Source organism: Castor canadensis, chromosome 11 (assembly GCF_047511655.1).
Source record: "Castor canadensis chromosome 11, mCasCan1.hap1v2, whole genome shotgun sequence".
Lineage (NCBI taxonomy): Eukaryota > Metazoa > Chordata > Mammalia > Rodentia > Castoridae > Castor > Castor canadensis.
In genome coordinates this window covers 112,380,639-112,395,357 of record NC_133396.1, presented here as the reverse complement: position 1 = coordinate 112,395,357, position 14,719 = coordinate 112,380,639, and the positions used below count along the sequence as shown (strand labels likewise).

The 14,719-nt window shown below is 42.3% G+C and overlaps 1 protein-coding gene across 22 annotated transcripts in view; it reads right to left on the bottom strand.

The window, feature by feature from the left end:
• The window catches only part of Hhipl2 (HHIP like 2), a 201,258-nt gene that overhangs the window by 140,741 nt on the left and 45,798 nt on the right, over positions 1-14,719 (bottom strand). For all 22 annotated transcript variants that reach the window (XR_012438957.1, XR_012438963.1, XR_012438968.1 and 19 more), the window contains 5 exons: positions 12,214-12,866; positions 10,848-10,991; positions 9,310-9,641; positions 8,050-8,176; positions 3,791-3,936 (listed from right to left, as the gene is read on the bottom strand). Coding sequence is in view for 7 of the 22 variants with exons in the window: in XM_074048268.1 (XP_073904369.1) it covers positions 3,791-3,936; positions 8,050-8,176; positions 9,310-9,641; positions 10,848-10,991; positions 12,214-12,866 (1,402 nt within the window). In the remaining 15 variants the exon portion in view is untranslated. The remainder of the gene's footprint in view (positions 1-3,790; positions 3,937-8,049; positions 8,177-9,309; positions 9,642-10,847; positions 10,992-12,213; positions 12,867-14,719) is intronic.

The following is a 14,719-nucleotide window of genomic DNA, read 5'->3' as shown; positions in this document are numbered from 1 at the left end:
CCATTCTTCTGTCTCTCCTCTTGGTCTTCTCTACACATCCCCAAAATTACCTCCAAGCTCACCCTCCGTTATGACTTTTAGAAAGAACTCGGCTTCTTCCCATTCCTTCCTGTTTGAATTCCAGGAAACATCTTCAACCCTTTCCTATAGTATCTACCTCATTCCACCTGGCTCTGTATGGTTTGTGGGTGACAGTACGATACAGGGTAAAGAGCCCCAGCTTCAGAGTTAAGTTGCTTTGGGTGTGAATTCTCACAATGCCAGGTACCAGTAGTGTCATTTTGGGTGACAACTCAACCTGCACAGCCCTCCAGTCATTCATCTGTAAGTGATGATCATAAGGCCTGGAAAGATCGTTAGGTGTTCAGTTCGAAAGTGTTCAATAAGTAACATTTTTACTTTCTTGTCTCTGCTCCTTAAAGGTTGGTGCTATATCTTCAACAGCTTTGTGAACCTGGCACAACGTTGGTGCCATTGCACCGAATTAAATTCACATCATCTTGTGCACCTTACACAACTCTTTGTCAATTTTATGGAAGAAAATGACATGAAAGTTGCAAAGTGGAAACCCTAGAACTTTACATAGGTCTGGATTTTTTTTTTCTGTACCAGGGATTGAACTCAGGGCTTCTGGCCAAGTACTTTACCACTTGAGCCAGGCCCCTAGTCCTTTTGGTTCTGGTTTGTTTTTCAGATAAGGTTTTGTATGTTTGGACCTCGGATTGCAGTCCTCCTACCTCTGCCTCCTGAGTGGCTGTGCCACCTCACCTGGCTTATTTTTGAGATAGGGTCTCACTACGTTTTGCCTGAGCTGGCTACCAGTCTCCACGTCCTGAGTAGCTGGGATTACAGATATGAGCCACCACATCCAGCCCCCAGCTCTGGATTATTTAACCAACAGCTTTCTTCCTCAGATTTGTGAAGAGCAGTGACAGGTATGAGGCTCATAGGTTTTGCCAAGACCACTATATGGGGTGACAGGTGCTGAAAAAGTGATGGTTTTATGTACTGATGAGCTGTATTGATAATTGTCCCCTGGAAACAGGTCCAAAGAGTTATGACACACCCTACTCTGAAGTCAGCTTTCTCTACTGCATTGGAAACTCCAGATACCACCCAAAGTGACTCTACCATGAGATACGAGAGGTATCTACCACAGGTCCATGTGTGCATGGGTAGTCTCCAGCAGAGGCCCCTCCAAACCATGCGAAGTCCTTCCTGCTCTCAACAGAGAATTGAATATCTCATCACACTGCATAGTCACATTATATGATGGCAGCCTGTGTAAATTATGTCTTCAATATGGCATAGACTTCCTATTGCATATTTAGGGGGAAATAAGGCTAGAAGTGAATTTATCTATAGTACCCAGCTGATATCTTTCATGTCTATTTTAGGGAGAAAAAACCCTGCAATGTGCCATATAAGACAAAATGCATACAATACAAACTTACTATAAGCATCATTACTTTTGCCCTCTTGGGAATGGGATTCTGTGACTGACATTCAGAAATACAGTCCATTGCTGAGCATGGTGGCTCACACTTATAATCCCAGCTTCCAGGGAGGCACAGGTTGAAACACTGAGGTCTGAGACTGACACTGGGCAAAAAGCATGAGATCCTGTCTGAGAAAAACTAAAGCAAAAAAGTGCTGGAGGTGTGTAGCTTAAGTGGTAGAATACCTGCTTAGCAAGCCTGAGGCCCTGAGTTCAAAACCCCAGTACTGCCAAAAAAGAAAAAAAAAAGCTAACCCATCAAAATTCAAAAGTGGGTGGCTCCTCACTAATCAGTCACTCAGCAGTTCTTTATTTACAACTGTCAAGACCAAGAGCTCAGTAAGTAATCTGTATCAATAGTTGAGGCAGCAATTCTGGTTCAACAAAAAGTGACTGATAGAAAAATAATGAAACAATACTCAGATCTAAACATGTCTCCAAGCGGGAAAGAATACCCAAGTGCAGAACAAACAAATCCATGTGGCAACCACATAAACGCAAGCAACTGGCAGAAAATAACTTGCCAGGGGAGCAACTTCCCTGGCTTCAGGGCTGCCCTGGGGCAAAGTCTGGCTTGAGATGGCCTAGGCAAGGCCACTTCTCAGAATTCAACCAAGGACACCTCATTTTGTTTGCCAGATATACTGGCTGGTTTCCAAAAATTGCTTGTTTTCTCCTGTGAGATGCCTGCAGGCGCAACAAACCAAGTCACCAAAGCCAGGGTTCTGTGGCCTTTGGGAAAGAAGTGAGCCACTGATCTGGGAAAGAAGCGAGCCACTGAAGACAGCAGCAGCCCTGTGTCCCTAAGCAGCCTGGGGGTGGGGCAGGGAGTGATCCAGTGGAGGAGAGGCCTCACCTTGGTCTGTAGTTCTCACAAGATTCACCCACTGTCCACTGAGCCCAGTCCTGCCAGAGAAACTTGAGGTTTCTCTGTTGTTTTTTAAAATATGTTTGAACTTCCAATTTAGAACTCACATACACTTTTTTCTATTAACAGTGCTTGAATTTTCCAAAATACCCTAAAATGTTCATTTCAAACTATCTATTCATCTGACTGAGAGGAAAGATCCAGGAGCTGACTGGGTCTCTTTATGTCCTGTTCAACCCGAAGTTCCTGGCACAGCCACCCCCGGGGCTTAGAATGGAAAGAAACCAAGCACTTAGGAATTCTTCCAGGCTCAGCTTTGCACCTACAGAGGATCTGAAGTCTAGAAAGGACTCTAGAGACCATTTTGTTATCTTTTTTGCCTCCAAGCATATCTTGAGGCAGTGCCAAATACTGCCTCTAAAAGGATCGCTGTACACACCTATGTAAAAACAAAACAGAATTTAAATTTGAAAATTTAATCTTCAAAAATAAGCATAACCTAAGTGAAGCTGAAATTAAAAATGAGTCCTCTGATTATAAATTCTTAGACATTTATTAGAGCTGAGTATCTCCCCTCCCTCTTTCCTCTCTCAAACATGAGCACATAGCTGGCTTCAATGATCCCCTTAGCATGTGACTCGACCAAGCGCAGTGGCCAAGCCTGTAATCCCAGCTACTCAGGAGGGGCAAACAGGAGGATCATGGTCTAGGTCAGCACAGGTAGAAAAAACACAAGACCCTATTCAAAAAATAACTAAAGCAAAAGGGCAGGTAGCATGGCTCAAGTGATAGAGGGCCTGCCAAGCAAGTGTGAAGCCCTCTGTTCAAACTCAGTACCTAAAAAAAGAAGGTACCTAGTCATTCTATTGAGTAACCTCCTATCTAAGTGCCTGCTTTTTTTCTTTTCAGATTTCTCAAGAAAGAATTTTTCCCTTGCTCACAAACTTCTGGGCAGAGTCAAGAAAGAGCCAGCCCAAAAAGTGAGCTGATTGCAAGAGGTACCTTCTCCTAGGCCACCCTAAGAGGGTAAGCACTCACTGTCCATTCACTCTGGCCCACTGTTGGTCCGGTCCACGTTCCTGTATCTGTGATTTAGAATAAAATCAGGGAGAAGAGAGCACATGAACCTCTTCATAGTCAAAGTTCAAATCCTGAACCTTGATGTGCCGTTCAACCAAGACGAGGTTGGCAGTGCACTCTGCTTCCTCGCTAGTGTAATGATTACAAGGCGGGTGTGCTGTGCTAATTACTGTGGAACATGTAGTCCTTAGAAAAGTACCCAGTACGTTATAAAGACACTCGATGATAGTGAAATAGCAGAAGTAGCAGTTACTGTTTAAATGAGGGCGGTGATAGATGTTCAGCCGATGTCAGTGGTTAGCAAAGTTCAAATCAGCAGAAATCAAATCCTACACATGTGTTACCTGCTTCATCTTCAGCAAAGGAGATGATGAACTTGCTGTAGGTGCTGATCAGCCCTGGAAAGGCACAGGTCGAGGTGTTGCTCACACAGATGTCCTGCTTCTTCCATTTCTTGGTTTTCCTATCTTCCTGCAAAGCCATAAGTCGACTAGATGAAAAATAAAACCTTATGTTTTAGGCATCCGTATTTCCACTCTGCAGGATATTTCCACCTAAATCAGGGACCCATGTGTTCCAGGACTGGATCTCACTCACTGGCCTACGCCAAGATCCAGAAGAGCTACTTCATGGATACTTTAAATACCCACATGACCTGGATAGACAAGCTCATTTTCTTTTTTTTTAAACTTATTTATTAACATACAGTAATTGTACAATGGGGCTTCACTGTGACATTTACTTATGTGCTTGCAATGTATCTTAATTAGATTCACCCCCTCCCTCATTCTCCCTCAACCCCCATCCCCATCTTAGAACAATTTCAACAGATTTCATTATTCTATTCTAGTCTACTTCATTGTTCTATTCATATACAAAGCAAATCAGCCATATTTGCCCTCCTTCACCCTCTACACATACCCTTCTCCCTCCCATTAGTACCAGGAGGTAGACATGGGGAGAATCATGGTTCAAGAACAGCCTGGGAAAAAGTTAGCGAGACCCCATCTCAACCAATAAGCTAGGCATGATGCCGTGTACCTGTCATCCCAGCTAGTTGGGAGGGCATGAATAGGAAGACCGCGGTCTAGGTCAGCCAGGGCAAAAGGAGAGAACTTCTTGAAAAATAACTAAAGCAAAAAGAATTGGGGCTGTGGGTCAATGGCAGAGGGCCTGCCTAGCAAGAGCCAGGCTCTGAGTTCAAACTCCAGTACCACCAAAATATTTTTTTAATTTTTTAAAGTTTTAGAGAAACAAAGATGCTCAAACCCAGGTGATTGATACATATACCTGAATTAAGAATCACTGCATATCAACTAAGTGATACACATGGGAATTGGGAGTGTGGAGAAAAAAACATAAAAATGAATGAGTTCCTAAGCATCTAATAAGTAATAATAAAGGATCTACCAAATTAGTAACTCTACACCATCTCCATAACCAAGAATTGAAGCATGAAAATGGAGACAGCTAGATTTACCCTCCCACCTTAATCAGTCAAACTCCCACGAAATAGAACAGTGTTTTCAAAGACATTGAAGATGCAGTGGTGTAGCAGTGTGTTCCTTGAGAGATGGGAAACAAATAAGATGAAACCTACAGTTGTTCATCTTATCCTCAGCACAGCCCAGCACAGGCCCTGAGTTGAAAAGACCAAGCTGAGTCTAGGAAGATCAGTGCAGGAAGAGTCTACAGGACAGACGTTGGAGAGAAGAAAACTACAAAGAGAATGAACTCCAGAAATCTGCAAAAGGTCCCCTCAAGTATTCATCAGAACACTCAACAGAAGACACAGGTAAGGAAACTGGCAAAAGCAAGGAAAAGAAGGAGAAGGAAAAGTACGGCACTTACTCAGGGTCAGACAATGGTGACTGGTCAAAGGGCTTTGACAGAGTTCTTGTGAAGTATTGCCTCCATAGTGGAAAAAAAAAAAAAACCTCTAGAAAAAGCACCACTTGAGTCCTACTAACAGCAAGATCTTGAAAGGATCAAACTGTTTCCAAATAACTTGATGATGTCCTAGAACAAAACTCAAAACTATTTGTGGGAATACAAAAATATTCAACAAAGTTACCTTAAAATTTTGTGGCATCTAACCAAAAATTACTAGGAAAGTAAAAGAGGAGGAAAATACAACCGATAGGAAAGAATAAGATCAATCAATCAAGCTGACCCAGAACTGATGCAAGTATTATTTTAATAAGCAAAACACTAAAATAGTGTTATTACTACATGTCATATGTTCATGAAGTTAAGCAGAGACATGAAGAGATATTTTAAAGACCTCACTCAAGTTTCTAATGTTGAAAAATGCAACATCTGAGATTTGAAAAAGTGTATGTTGCAGGGGAAAATGACCAGTTAGACATTGCAGAAGAAAGAAGTATTCTGACATGCAAACACATATCAAAGTTCACAGGATGCTACTAAAGCGATACTTAGGGTGAAGTTTGCAGCACAAAGCATACATTAAAAAAGATGAAAGATCGCAGAACAATAACCTCAGTTTTCATTGTGAGAAACTAGAAATAGAAAAGCAAATTAAACCCAAAGCAAGGAAAGGAAGGAAAAAAGTATAAATCAATGAATTGGAAATTGAAAAATAATAAGAAAAATTCAGTGAATTCAATACTGGTTTATTAATAAAATTAATAAACCTCTAACCAGACTGTGTGTGAGAGAGAGACAGAGAAATATTAATATCTGGAATAAGATGGATAAATAAGTAATATCACTATAGTTTCCGTAGCTATTGAAAAGATAATAAAGTAATATTTTGAAATATTGATGCCAATAATTTTGGCAACTTGGGTGAATTAGCAAAGTCCTCAAAAGGCTTAGACTCCCAAGGCTCACTCAGAAAGAAGTAGGTAAGCTGAGCAGCCTATATCAATCAAAGAAATCGGATTTTCAGTTAAAAGTCTGTCCACAAACCTGTCCACTTCAGAACCAGATGGTTTCACTTGGAAAGGAGAAACACATAAGGCAGGGGTAAAACCCACTTTATACAACCTCTTCCAGATAGTTAAAAATGAAGGAATAATCTCCAGCTCATTCTATAAAGCCTGGATTATCCAAATGCTAAACTGTGACATATTCCAAGAAAAGAAAACTACAGCTCACTATCCCTACATGAACATAGAAAAAAATTCCAAACATCCTAGCTAATCAAATTCTACAATTATAAAAAGGACATTACATCATAACCAAGTGGTGTTTATCCATGCAATGTAAGGTTGCATTGACAATAACAAAATCAAGCAATGAAATTGAACATACTAACAAAATAAAACATTTTTAAATGTATGATTCTCTCGATAGATGGAAATAAGCATTTGGCAAAAATTCCACATCCATACTCTCAGCAAATCAGGCACAGAAGGACACTTCCTCAACCAATAAAGGGAATGTAAAACACCTATAGCTAGTGTCAAATATTTAGTGGTAAAAAAGTTGAAAGTTCTCCTCCCACTTGGACTCAGCATTGTACTGAATGCTGAAGCTGAAGCAATAAGCCAATTAAAAACAATAAAAGGCTTTCAATTTGAGAAAATAAAAATTGTCTATATTCACAGGTATAGTGGCCTTTTTAATAGAAAATCCAACAGAATCTACTTTAAAAAAAAAAAAACTACCAGAACCAGTAAAGAGCTCAGCAAGGTTGCCAGATACAAACTCAATATGCAAAAAATTCTGTGGACTACTTGGGGTGTGTGCTGGGGTGGAACCCAGGGTCTCATGCATGCTAGACAAGTACTCTTCCACTGAGCCACACTCCCAGCACTGTGTGCTGTCATTACCAACCATAAGCTGAAGTTAACAGTGACCTGTATACTGTGCATCAAAGCCATTGCGAAACACTTAGTTGTGCAAGTCCTCTACAGTGAAAACTCCAATGCATCACAACACTTGTATTCATAATATCCCCCTGGAACCTAAAATGGCCAAACTGTCATAAACCAAAGTATAGAAGAATTAACTGTGGTAGAGTTTAGTAACTGAATATTACAAAGTAATAAAAAAGACACATGAAGCAGCATTGATGAATCTGACAGACATTGGTTGAATAAAAGGAGCAAGGTACACAAAAGAGTATAGACCATATGACTCCACTTGTTTATGACTTTTCAGAAGAAACACTAATCTGTGATGATTCTTTGGCTGGTGTGCGTATGTGTGCATGCATGTACGTATGTGTACATGTGTGCATGTGTATGTGTGTGCATGTATTGTGCGAAAGTGTGTATAGCATATGTATGTGTGTGCATGTGTGCACAGGTTGTGTATTATGTGAAAGTGTATATAGTGTATTTATGCATGTGTATGTGTATGTATGGGTATGGATGTGTGTGCACATGTGTTGTGTGTGCTTTGTGCACAGGTATGTGTATTGTGTGTGTATGTGTATAGGTGTGCACATGTGTGTATGGGGCATGTGTGTATGTGTGTATATGTGTGTGTACATGTGATTGTGTATGTATATGTGCAGTGCCTGCGCGTGTGTGCATACGTGGATGTGTATGCATGTGTGTATAGTGTGTGTAATTCTATTTCACTGTATGTTAAAATTAAAAAGGTAAAAGGGACATCAGCAACTCCTTACCCACTCATGAAGTCCCCGAAGATGTAGAGGCCATTGAGATTTGGGGACTCACACCCACGGTAAACGTACCCTCCAGTGACTGACTTCCCCACTGCACGGCCATAAGCATAGATGGGCAGAACGTCATCTGTCCAGGAACAAGGAAAGAGAATGACGTGATGGCCCAAAAGTGGGAGTCTTATTGACTGCTTGATTCCACGAAGAACACTTTAGCACTAGTAGGACAGGTAGATAAGTGGATCACATTGATCTTTCTCAACAAGCCAGCCACAAAATTTGTGAGCTTCTCATATGACTGTTATCTAAGCCAAAAATTCCACCCCCCGACACACATATAAGGCAGTGACCCAGATTCATATACACGTAAGTTTCTCCTCAAGGTTGACATAACAGATACTCAGGTTTTAGGGTGTGGGAAATATTGTGAGGGTCAATAAGACTTCTTTGTAACTTAACAGCAACAACCACACCTGAATTATTGATGTCCAGGGATTGTACTCATACTTGAGTATATGCAGAATATCATTCTAGTGGGCTGCCCCAGTCAGGAAATAAATAAAATGCCGCTACCAATTTTGCTCTGTCAGTGGTTCTCAAAATAGTATGCCTAGCCAGTTGTGGTGGTACAATGCCTGTAATCCCACCATTTGAGAGGCTAAGGCAAGTTCAAAGCCAACCTAGGCCACAAAGTGAGTTCCAGGCCAGCCTGAGCTGCATAGCAAGACCCTATCTCAAAAAAGAAAAAAGTATGCCGAAAAATCTCAAGGGTCACTTCTTCAAAATGTGTGTCCTAATCAGTGCTGTTTCCCCAACCCACTCATGACACAACCCGTTAGATCTGGTGTACGGCATAGCTTTAAACACAATCTACACTGGCTTTATTTTCCATTCTAGAATGGGCAGCACTCCAAAGAATAAGTGTTAATGTTCTAAGCAAAGGAGTTGGTTTTATAGAGAGAGAAGGGCTGGAAGAAAACAGAAAAAAAGCAAAAAGTGACTCCGCCATTTCAAAGTTACTCTGCTTGTAAAGCAGGGATAAAAAGATGAAAAAACAGGAAAATAACTGATTAATGTCAGGAATCTGCTTTTTGTTCAGTATCACCAAGGTGTCTCTGGCGCTAGTGGAGGACCACTCAGAGAAGCACTGTCCCACAGGGCATTGTTTAAATGACCTGCAGGACACTCTCAGGTCTTACTGCTCTACCTCCATCTCCAGTCCATTCTACTTATTAAGAAATCACAGGACAGCGTCTTACTTACCCAAAGAAGCGTTGTGACAGAGTTTTTTGTCAAAGCACTGGAACCCTTCCTTTGCCCTCCAGCCATAGTTCCCGCCTTTAACAATGAGGTCAACTTCTTCAAACCTGTTCTGGCCCACGTCCCCACAGAACATCCGGCCTCGGCCCTGGCGTGTGATGGAGTCCCCTCGGTCCACGGAGCAACGCCACATGTTTCTGATCCCATAGGCATAGACGGCAGGGTGGGCCCCTGACTCAGAAACAAAGGGATTGTCCAAGGGGACGCGGTACCGCTTGCCAGCTGAGCCTGCCCCATTCACATCAATCCTTAACACTTTTCCCAGCAGGGAACTTCTGAAAGACAGAAGGCCAAGAAACAAGCCCAGGTTGCAAGGACCCAAGACCAGAGGCCACCTAGGAGCTCTGACAGTGGCTGCTAGGAGACCACTGGGAATCACATGGGGAAACACAGCTTAACACACGATGTTACCACTTCCCCATTTTTGGCTCAAGGAGAACTACTAGGTAAACTGTTGATGTGACCCAGCTCCATGGAACCCTGAACGAGTTGCAGCTTTAATTTTTTATTTTAATGATGAAGATGGTTACTCTCCAGTTTGGTTTAATATTATGATTTTTTAAAAAAATGGTTTTAATCTTCCTTATATAACAATGTGGCCAGTAGAAAGAACAGAGGCTTTTGAAAGGCCCTGCCAATGACTCTGACCTCTGGACTTCAGTTTCCTCACTTGTAACACAGAGGACAGTAAGGCTACATTGCAATAGGGTTGGATAGTAGGGTTGAGTGAGTTATTGTGCATGTAGGACTTAAGGCAATTCTTGAATGACAGTAGGCATCCAGAAGATGTTATCCTAGTGTTATTATTAACCTTAATATTTTTATGACTAGGAAAAATGGGAGCTAAGTGTTTACGGGGTACAACAGGCAGCACAGCATTCACGGGCTTGGAGTATCTGAATTGGATTCCGATTCTTCCACTTCCTTGCTATGCCTCCTTTTTTCATCTATAAAATGAATTCATAGGAGTCTTTCATTCCGTACATATTTATAGTGTGCCAGGCGTGCTAGTGGTACACTAATTAAAGTAGATCTAAATTTCTCTTGCCCTTAAAGGTTGTTCTACATTGACCTTGACACACAGTAAGCACCCAACATGCATTATCTCTCATTAACCAACTCCATTCTCATGTGTCTTAGGGCCTAGCACAGAGCTGTGACACGGTGCTCGATCCCAGGGTTGAGTGGATTGAACTGAACTGAACGGTTAGTATACTAGATAGAGTCCTGCTAACATACATTTAAATTGTTGAAATCTTCTCTACATAGCGCTCTGAAAGTTACATCGAGCAGCCATAATACTAACAACCAAAGTAACCGTGCCCATTATTTATAGGACAGAAAACCAAATGTTCTCCTTTGTCTCAAAAGAGGGGACTATGCTTTACACTAAGTGATTTGGGTTTGCTCCCATCTCAGGAAAAACGCTTTGCAAGAGGCTCATTCTAAAGCAACGGGGGCTCAGCCTCCATCCAGCTTACTTGTTCTGAGCATTTCCAAACTTTCCAAAGGGGTCTCCAGCTTGCCCTCCATCCCCAGTGAATATATACAGATAGCCATCCAGGCCAAAAAGAAGTTGTCCGCCATTGTGATTTGAGGCTGGTTCATTTATCTCCAAGATGACTCTGGAAGAGAAAAATAAAAAAACTGTTTATTATGCTTTGACACAAACTGAGGCTACTTTTTTTTTTTTTTGGTGGTGGTACTGGGGCTTGGACTCAGGACCCTAGCAAGTACTTTACTCTTTGAGCCACACCTCCAGACCTTTTTTGCTTTAGTTATTTTTTAGATAGGTTCTCACACGTCTGCCCAGAACTGGCCTTAGACTTTGATCCTTCTTCCCATGCCTCCTAGTAGTTGGGATTACCAGCATGTGCGAACACAACCAGCTTGTTTGTTAAAATAGGGTCTCGATAACTTTTTGCCCAGTCTGGTCTCAAACCACAATCTTCCCGATCTCCACCTTCCAAATAGCTAGGAATACAAGTATGAGTCACTATGCTTGGCTCTGCTTTGTCTTGAAACACCCAGAAATGACTGGGCCAAGCCATGATGATCTGCCAAATCCACTGAGACCTGCTTCAGAGTCTCCAAAGATCACAAAGCATGTAGCTTGGGGCTACTTGTTTCCTGATATAACTCCTTAATGGGTCATTTCCTTTCATACCATGAGTTTATAAGCTGAGACACAGCCAGGGTAGCAATCATCTCTTTCTAGGGCTTTGTCCTTCCCATCTGCTCTATTGGGACACTCCATCCCTTCCTTTTAGTAAGTTGGCAGGGTCTAGCAAGTCTTCATGTTCTTTCCAACCCTTCAGCTTGTCTATGATGGGAAAAGAGATGAAGCAGAAAGAAGGGGGAAAGGCAGAGTGTTGCAATAGACAGAGCACGAGCTTAAGTCTGCAGAGTCCTCATGGGACCTTCATCAATAGCTCTATGGCCTTGTGCCATGGCTTCCTTGATGGTGACAAATCCCACATGCAGGGAAAAGGGTTTGGAATCTAATGGCCACCAATAATTAGAGGCTATTACTATATTTGATGTATTGATAATATCTATAATCATTTCTCAGACCCTTATGTCATCCAGTCCTTGGTTCACCCCTGTGAAGACAAGCAAGCAAGGCTCCACTTAGGGTACTGTCAGAGAGTGGCCTCACCCCACAAAGACCCTTGACTCCAAAGCCTAACTTGTCTTGTCCTCACTTAACCAACAATGACTCCTTTGTCATCATTTTAAGACAGTGCTCTAAAACCGCGGAAGTCCCCTCTCTATCATCTCAAAAGGCTGATTAGCATTCTTTGGAAACACAGCGCAGAGGTTTAGATTCTCACGAGGATGGCTCACCTCTCTGATTTTGGGTCAGCTTTGTTGGGATCAGCCCGAGACACCTTCATCTCACTAATCCGGATCTTTTCTACCTTCTTCTTGCCCAGGCACGAATAATAAATATAGAACTTGCGGTTGCGGCGGAATTTGGGGTGAAAAACCAACCCCAAGAATCCTCTCTCATCCCCAATCCATGGTGTGGTCAGCACAATGCTCTTGAGGTCCAAGAAGGGTTGGTCCAGGCGACTCCCATCAGGCAGGTAGATCCAAACCACTCCTACCTGCTCTGCAACAAAGAAGCGATGGGTTCCATCCCCAGCATGGACCATGGAGACAGGATTTCTCAACCCATTGGCCACCTCGGTCAGGCAGAGCTGCAGGCAGCCCTGATGGTCCTCAGCTACCATACCCAAGTTGCGGTTGAGATGATCATTCCTCAGGACATTGGGGAAGCAGTAGTCCTGGTCAGGAAGGTTGAGAAGATGGCAGAAGCGGGGGCCATCTTTTTCATGGGACCCCCCGAGGCCACGGTCATTGGTTAGCAGGGAGATAGCAGAGTGGCAGTTAGTCTGGAAGGCAGAGCAGTAGTCAGAGCAGAGACCTGGAAGGTTGCGAAGGGGCGTCTGGGGGTTCTCTGCTCCATACAGGTGGGCTGCATAGGGTGAGCACTCCTAGGAAAGAAAGGGAAACTTGACTTCTGTTTGAGCAAACAAAACCAGGAGAAATGGTCTCAGGGAAAAAAATCAGGAGTCGAATTTTTGTTACCAATTACTGGTAAATCACTTGTCTATGACCTAAATTTTCTCCCCAGTTAATGCTCCTGGAAGACAGAAAAGAGGGAGAGAAAAAAAAAAAACCTCTTACATTTACTCTTCTATTTCCAGCATTTCAGCTTAGTTCTTGACACTTAAGATTATATGAAATAATGAATATTTTTAAAAGAAGATATCAAATTTCTCCATTTTTCCCTTTGTCATAAATGAAGTAATGTGGCAAAATTTCAAGTTTATTAAATCTGGGTGTTGCATATATATTAGTTATTTGATTTTCTGTGCTTTTCCATGTTTAAAATATTTTCCAGTTAAAATGATCAAAATGGATATTGGTGTATCACTTCCAGAGATTAACTTCTAATAATTTCTTCACATATTCATTTAAATATTTGTATTTAATGTATACTGGAAGCTATCCATACTTGAACTGTGGCTTTGGGGAAATACAATGACTCTGAACACTGATATATGAGGACTGTGTGTCCAAAAGAATATCTGCTACTTGAACCTCCCTAGATAGCAATTTTTAGGAGAGAATAGAATTTTGCTCCCAGTATTTAGGAAAGACAGAGAGAACTGCAAGTTGGAAAGTAGGAAAAGCAGGCTTAACGGGTAGAGTTTGGGGCCCTGGAGTACAGGCAAGTCCACCAGCCTAAAGCTCCCTGATCATTAACACCTCTCCCAAGCCAGCAGCCTATCACCACATCACAAAGGGACCAGCAGCATTTTTCATGTGCATTAGAGTTCCCTGTTCTCTTTTTCCCCTGACTGTACACTGCAGAGCAAGCTCTTGGTTGTGATGCAGAGGGAACAAAGGAGCCCAAAGATTCCCAGCATCCCTCCTTGGACTGTCGGCTTCAGCTTGGGCAGACTGCTAACAAGGGGCAAAATGGCCTGCTCTTAAGTGTCACCTCACCAACACCATCCATTCTTGGAGAGTAGAAAGAAACAGGGGAGACAGAAATAAGGATGGAATAATAAAATACTGGGGAATAACAGGGGGCTGTGGAAATATATCTACCCTCATAACACACTCTTATGGATTCTTTTAGTTTATGAAGTTGCTTCTATCTAGTTAGCTCAGTAACTAAACAAATGTTTCTCCAGGTAGGAAAACTCAGGCCCAGGAAGAGTATCAATTATGTGACTCCAGTGTGCAAGGCCCTGCTCTCTGTGCTGAGAGCAGTGGTGAGTGAAGTGCACAAAGTCTGTTCTCATGGAGCTTAGGCTTCCCAGGGCTCAGGAAACTGTCAAGCAAATAGGCAGGTGCTGCTTTACCACCTCTGGTGTGATATGATCCAAAGGTTTTAAGACCAAGAACCTGAGCATCTAGATTTGTGCCCCAGGACTGTTTGACCTTGGACCAGTGGTTCCAGGAAGATAACAAGGATTGCAATAATGGCCTGCAGAACCATTGCTGGGAACAGACCACATGTGCAGGGAGGTGTGGGGGAGTGCTTGAAGATTTTAACAAATAGGATTGTTTGGCTGAAATTATTCTTGTTTTGTGTGTGTGGTACTGGTGTTTGAATTCAGGGCTTTGAGCTTGCTAGGCATGCCAGCTTGTTTTTTGAGATTGGGTCTTGCCAATGTTTGTGCCTGGACTGGTCTTAAACCATGATCTTCCCATCTCCACTGCTGGATAACTGGGATTGCAAGTGCACCACTACAACCAGCCCCTGAAATTATTCTTTTTGCTCAAGTCCCTAAAACAAGGTAGGGACAAAGCCGAACATGGTTTTCTAAAACCT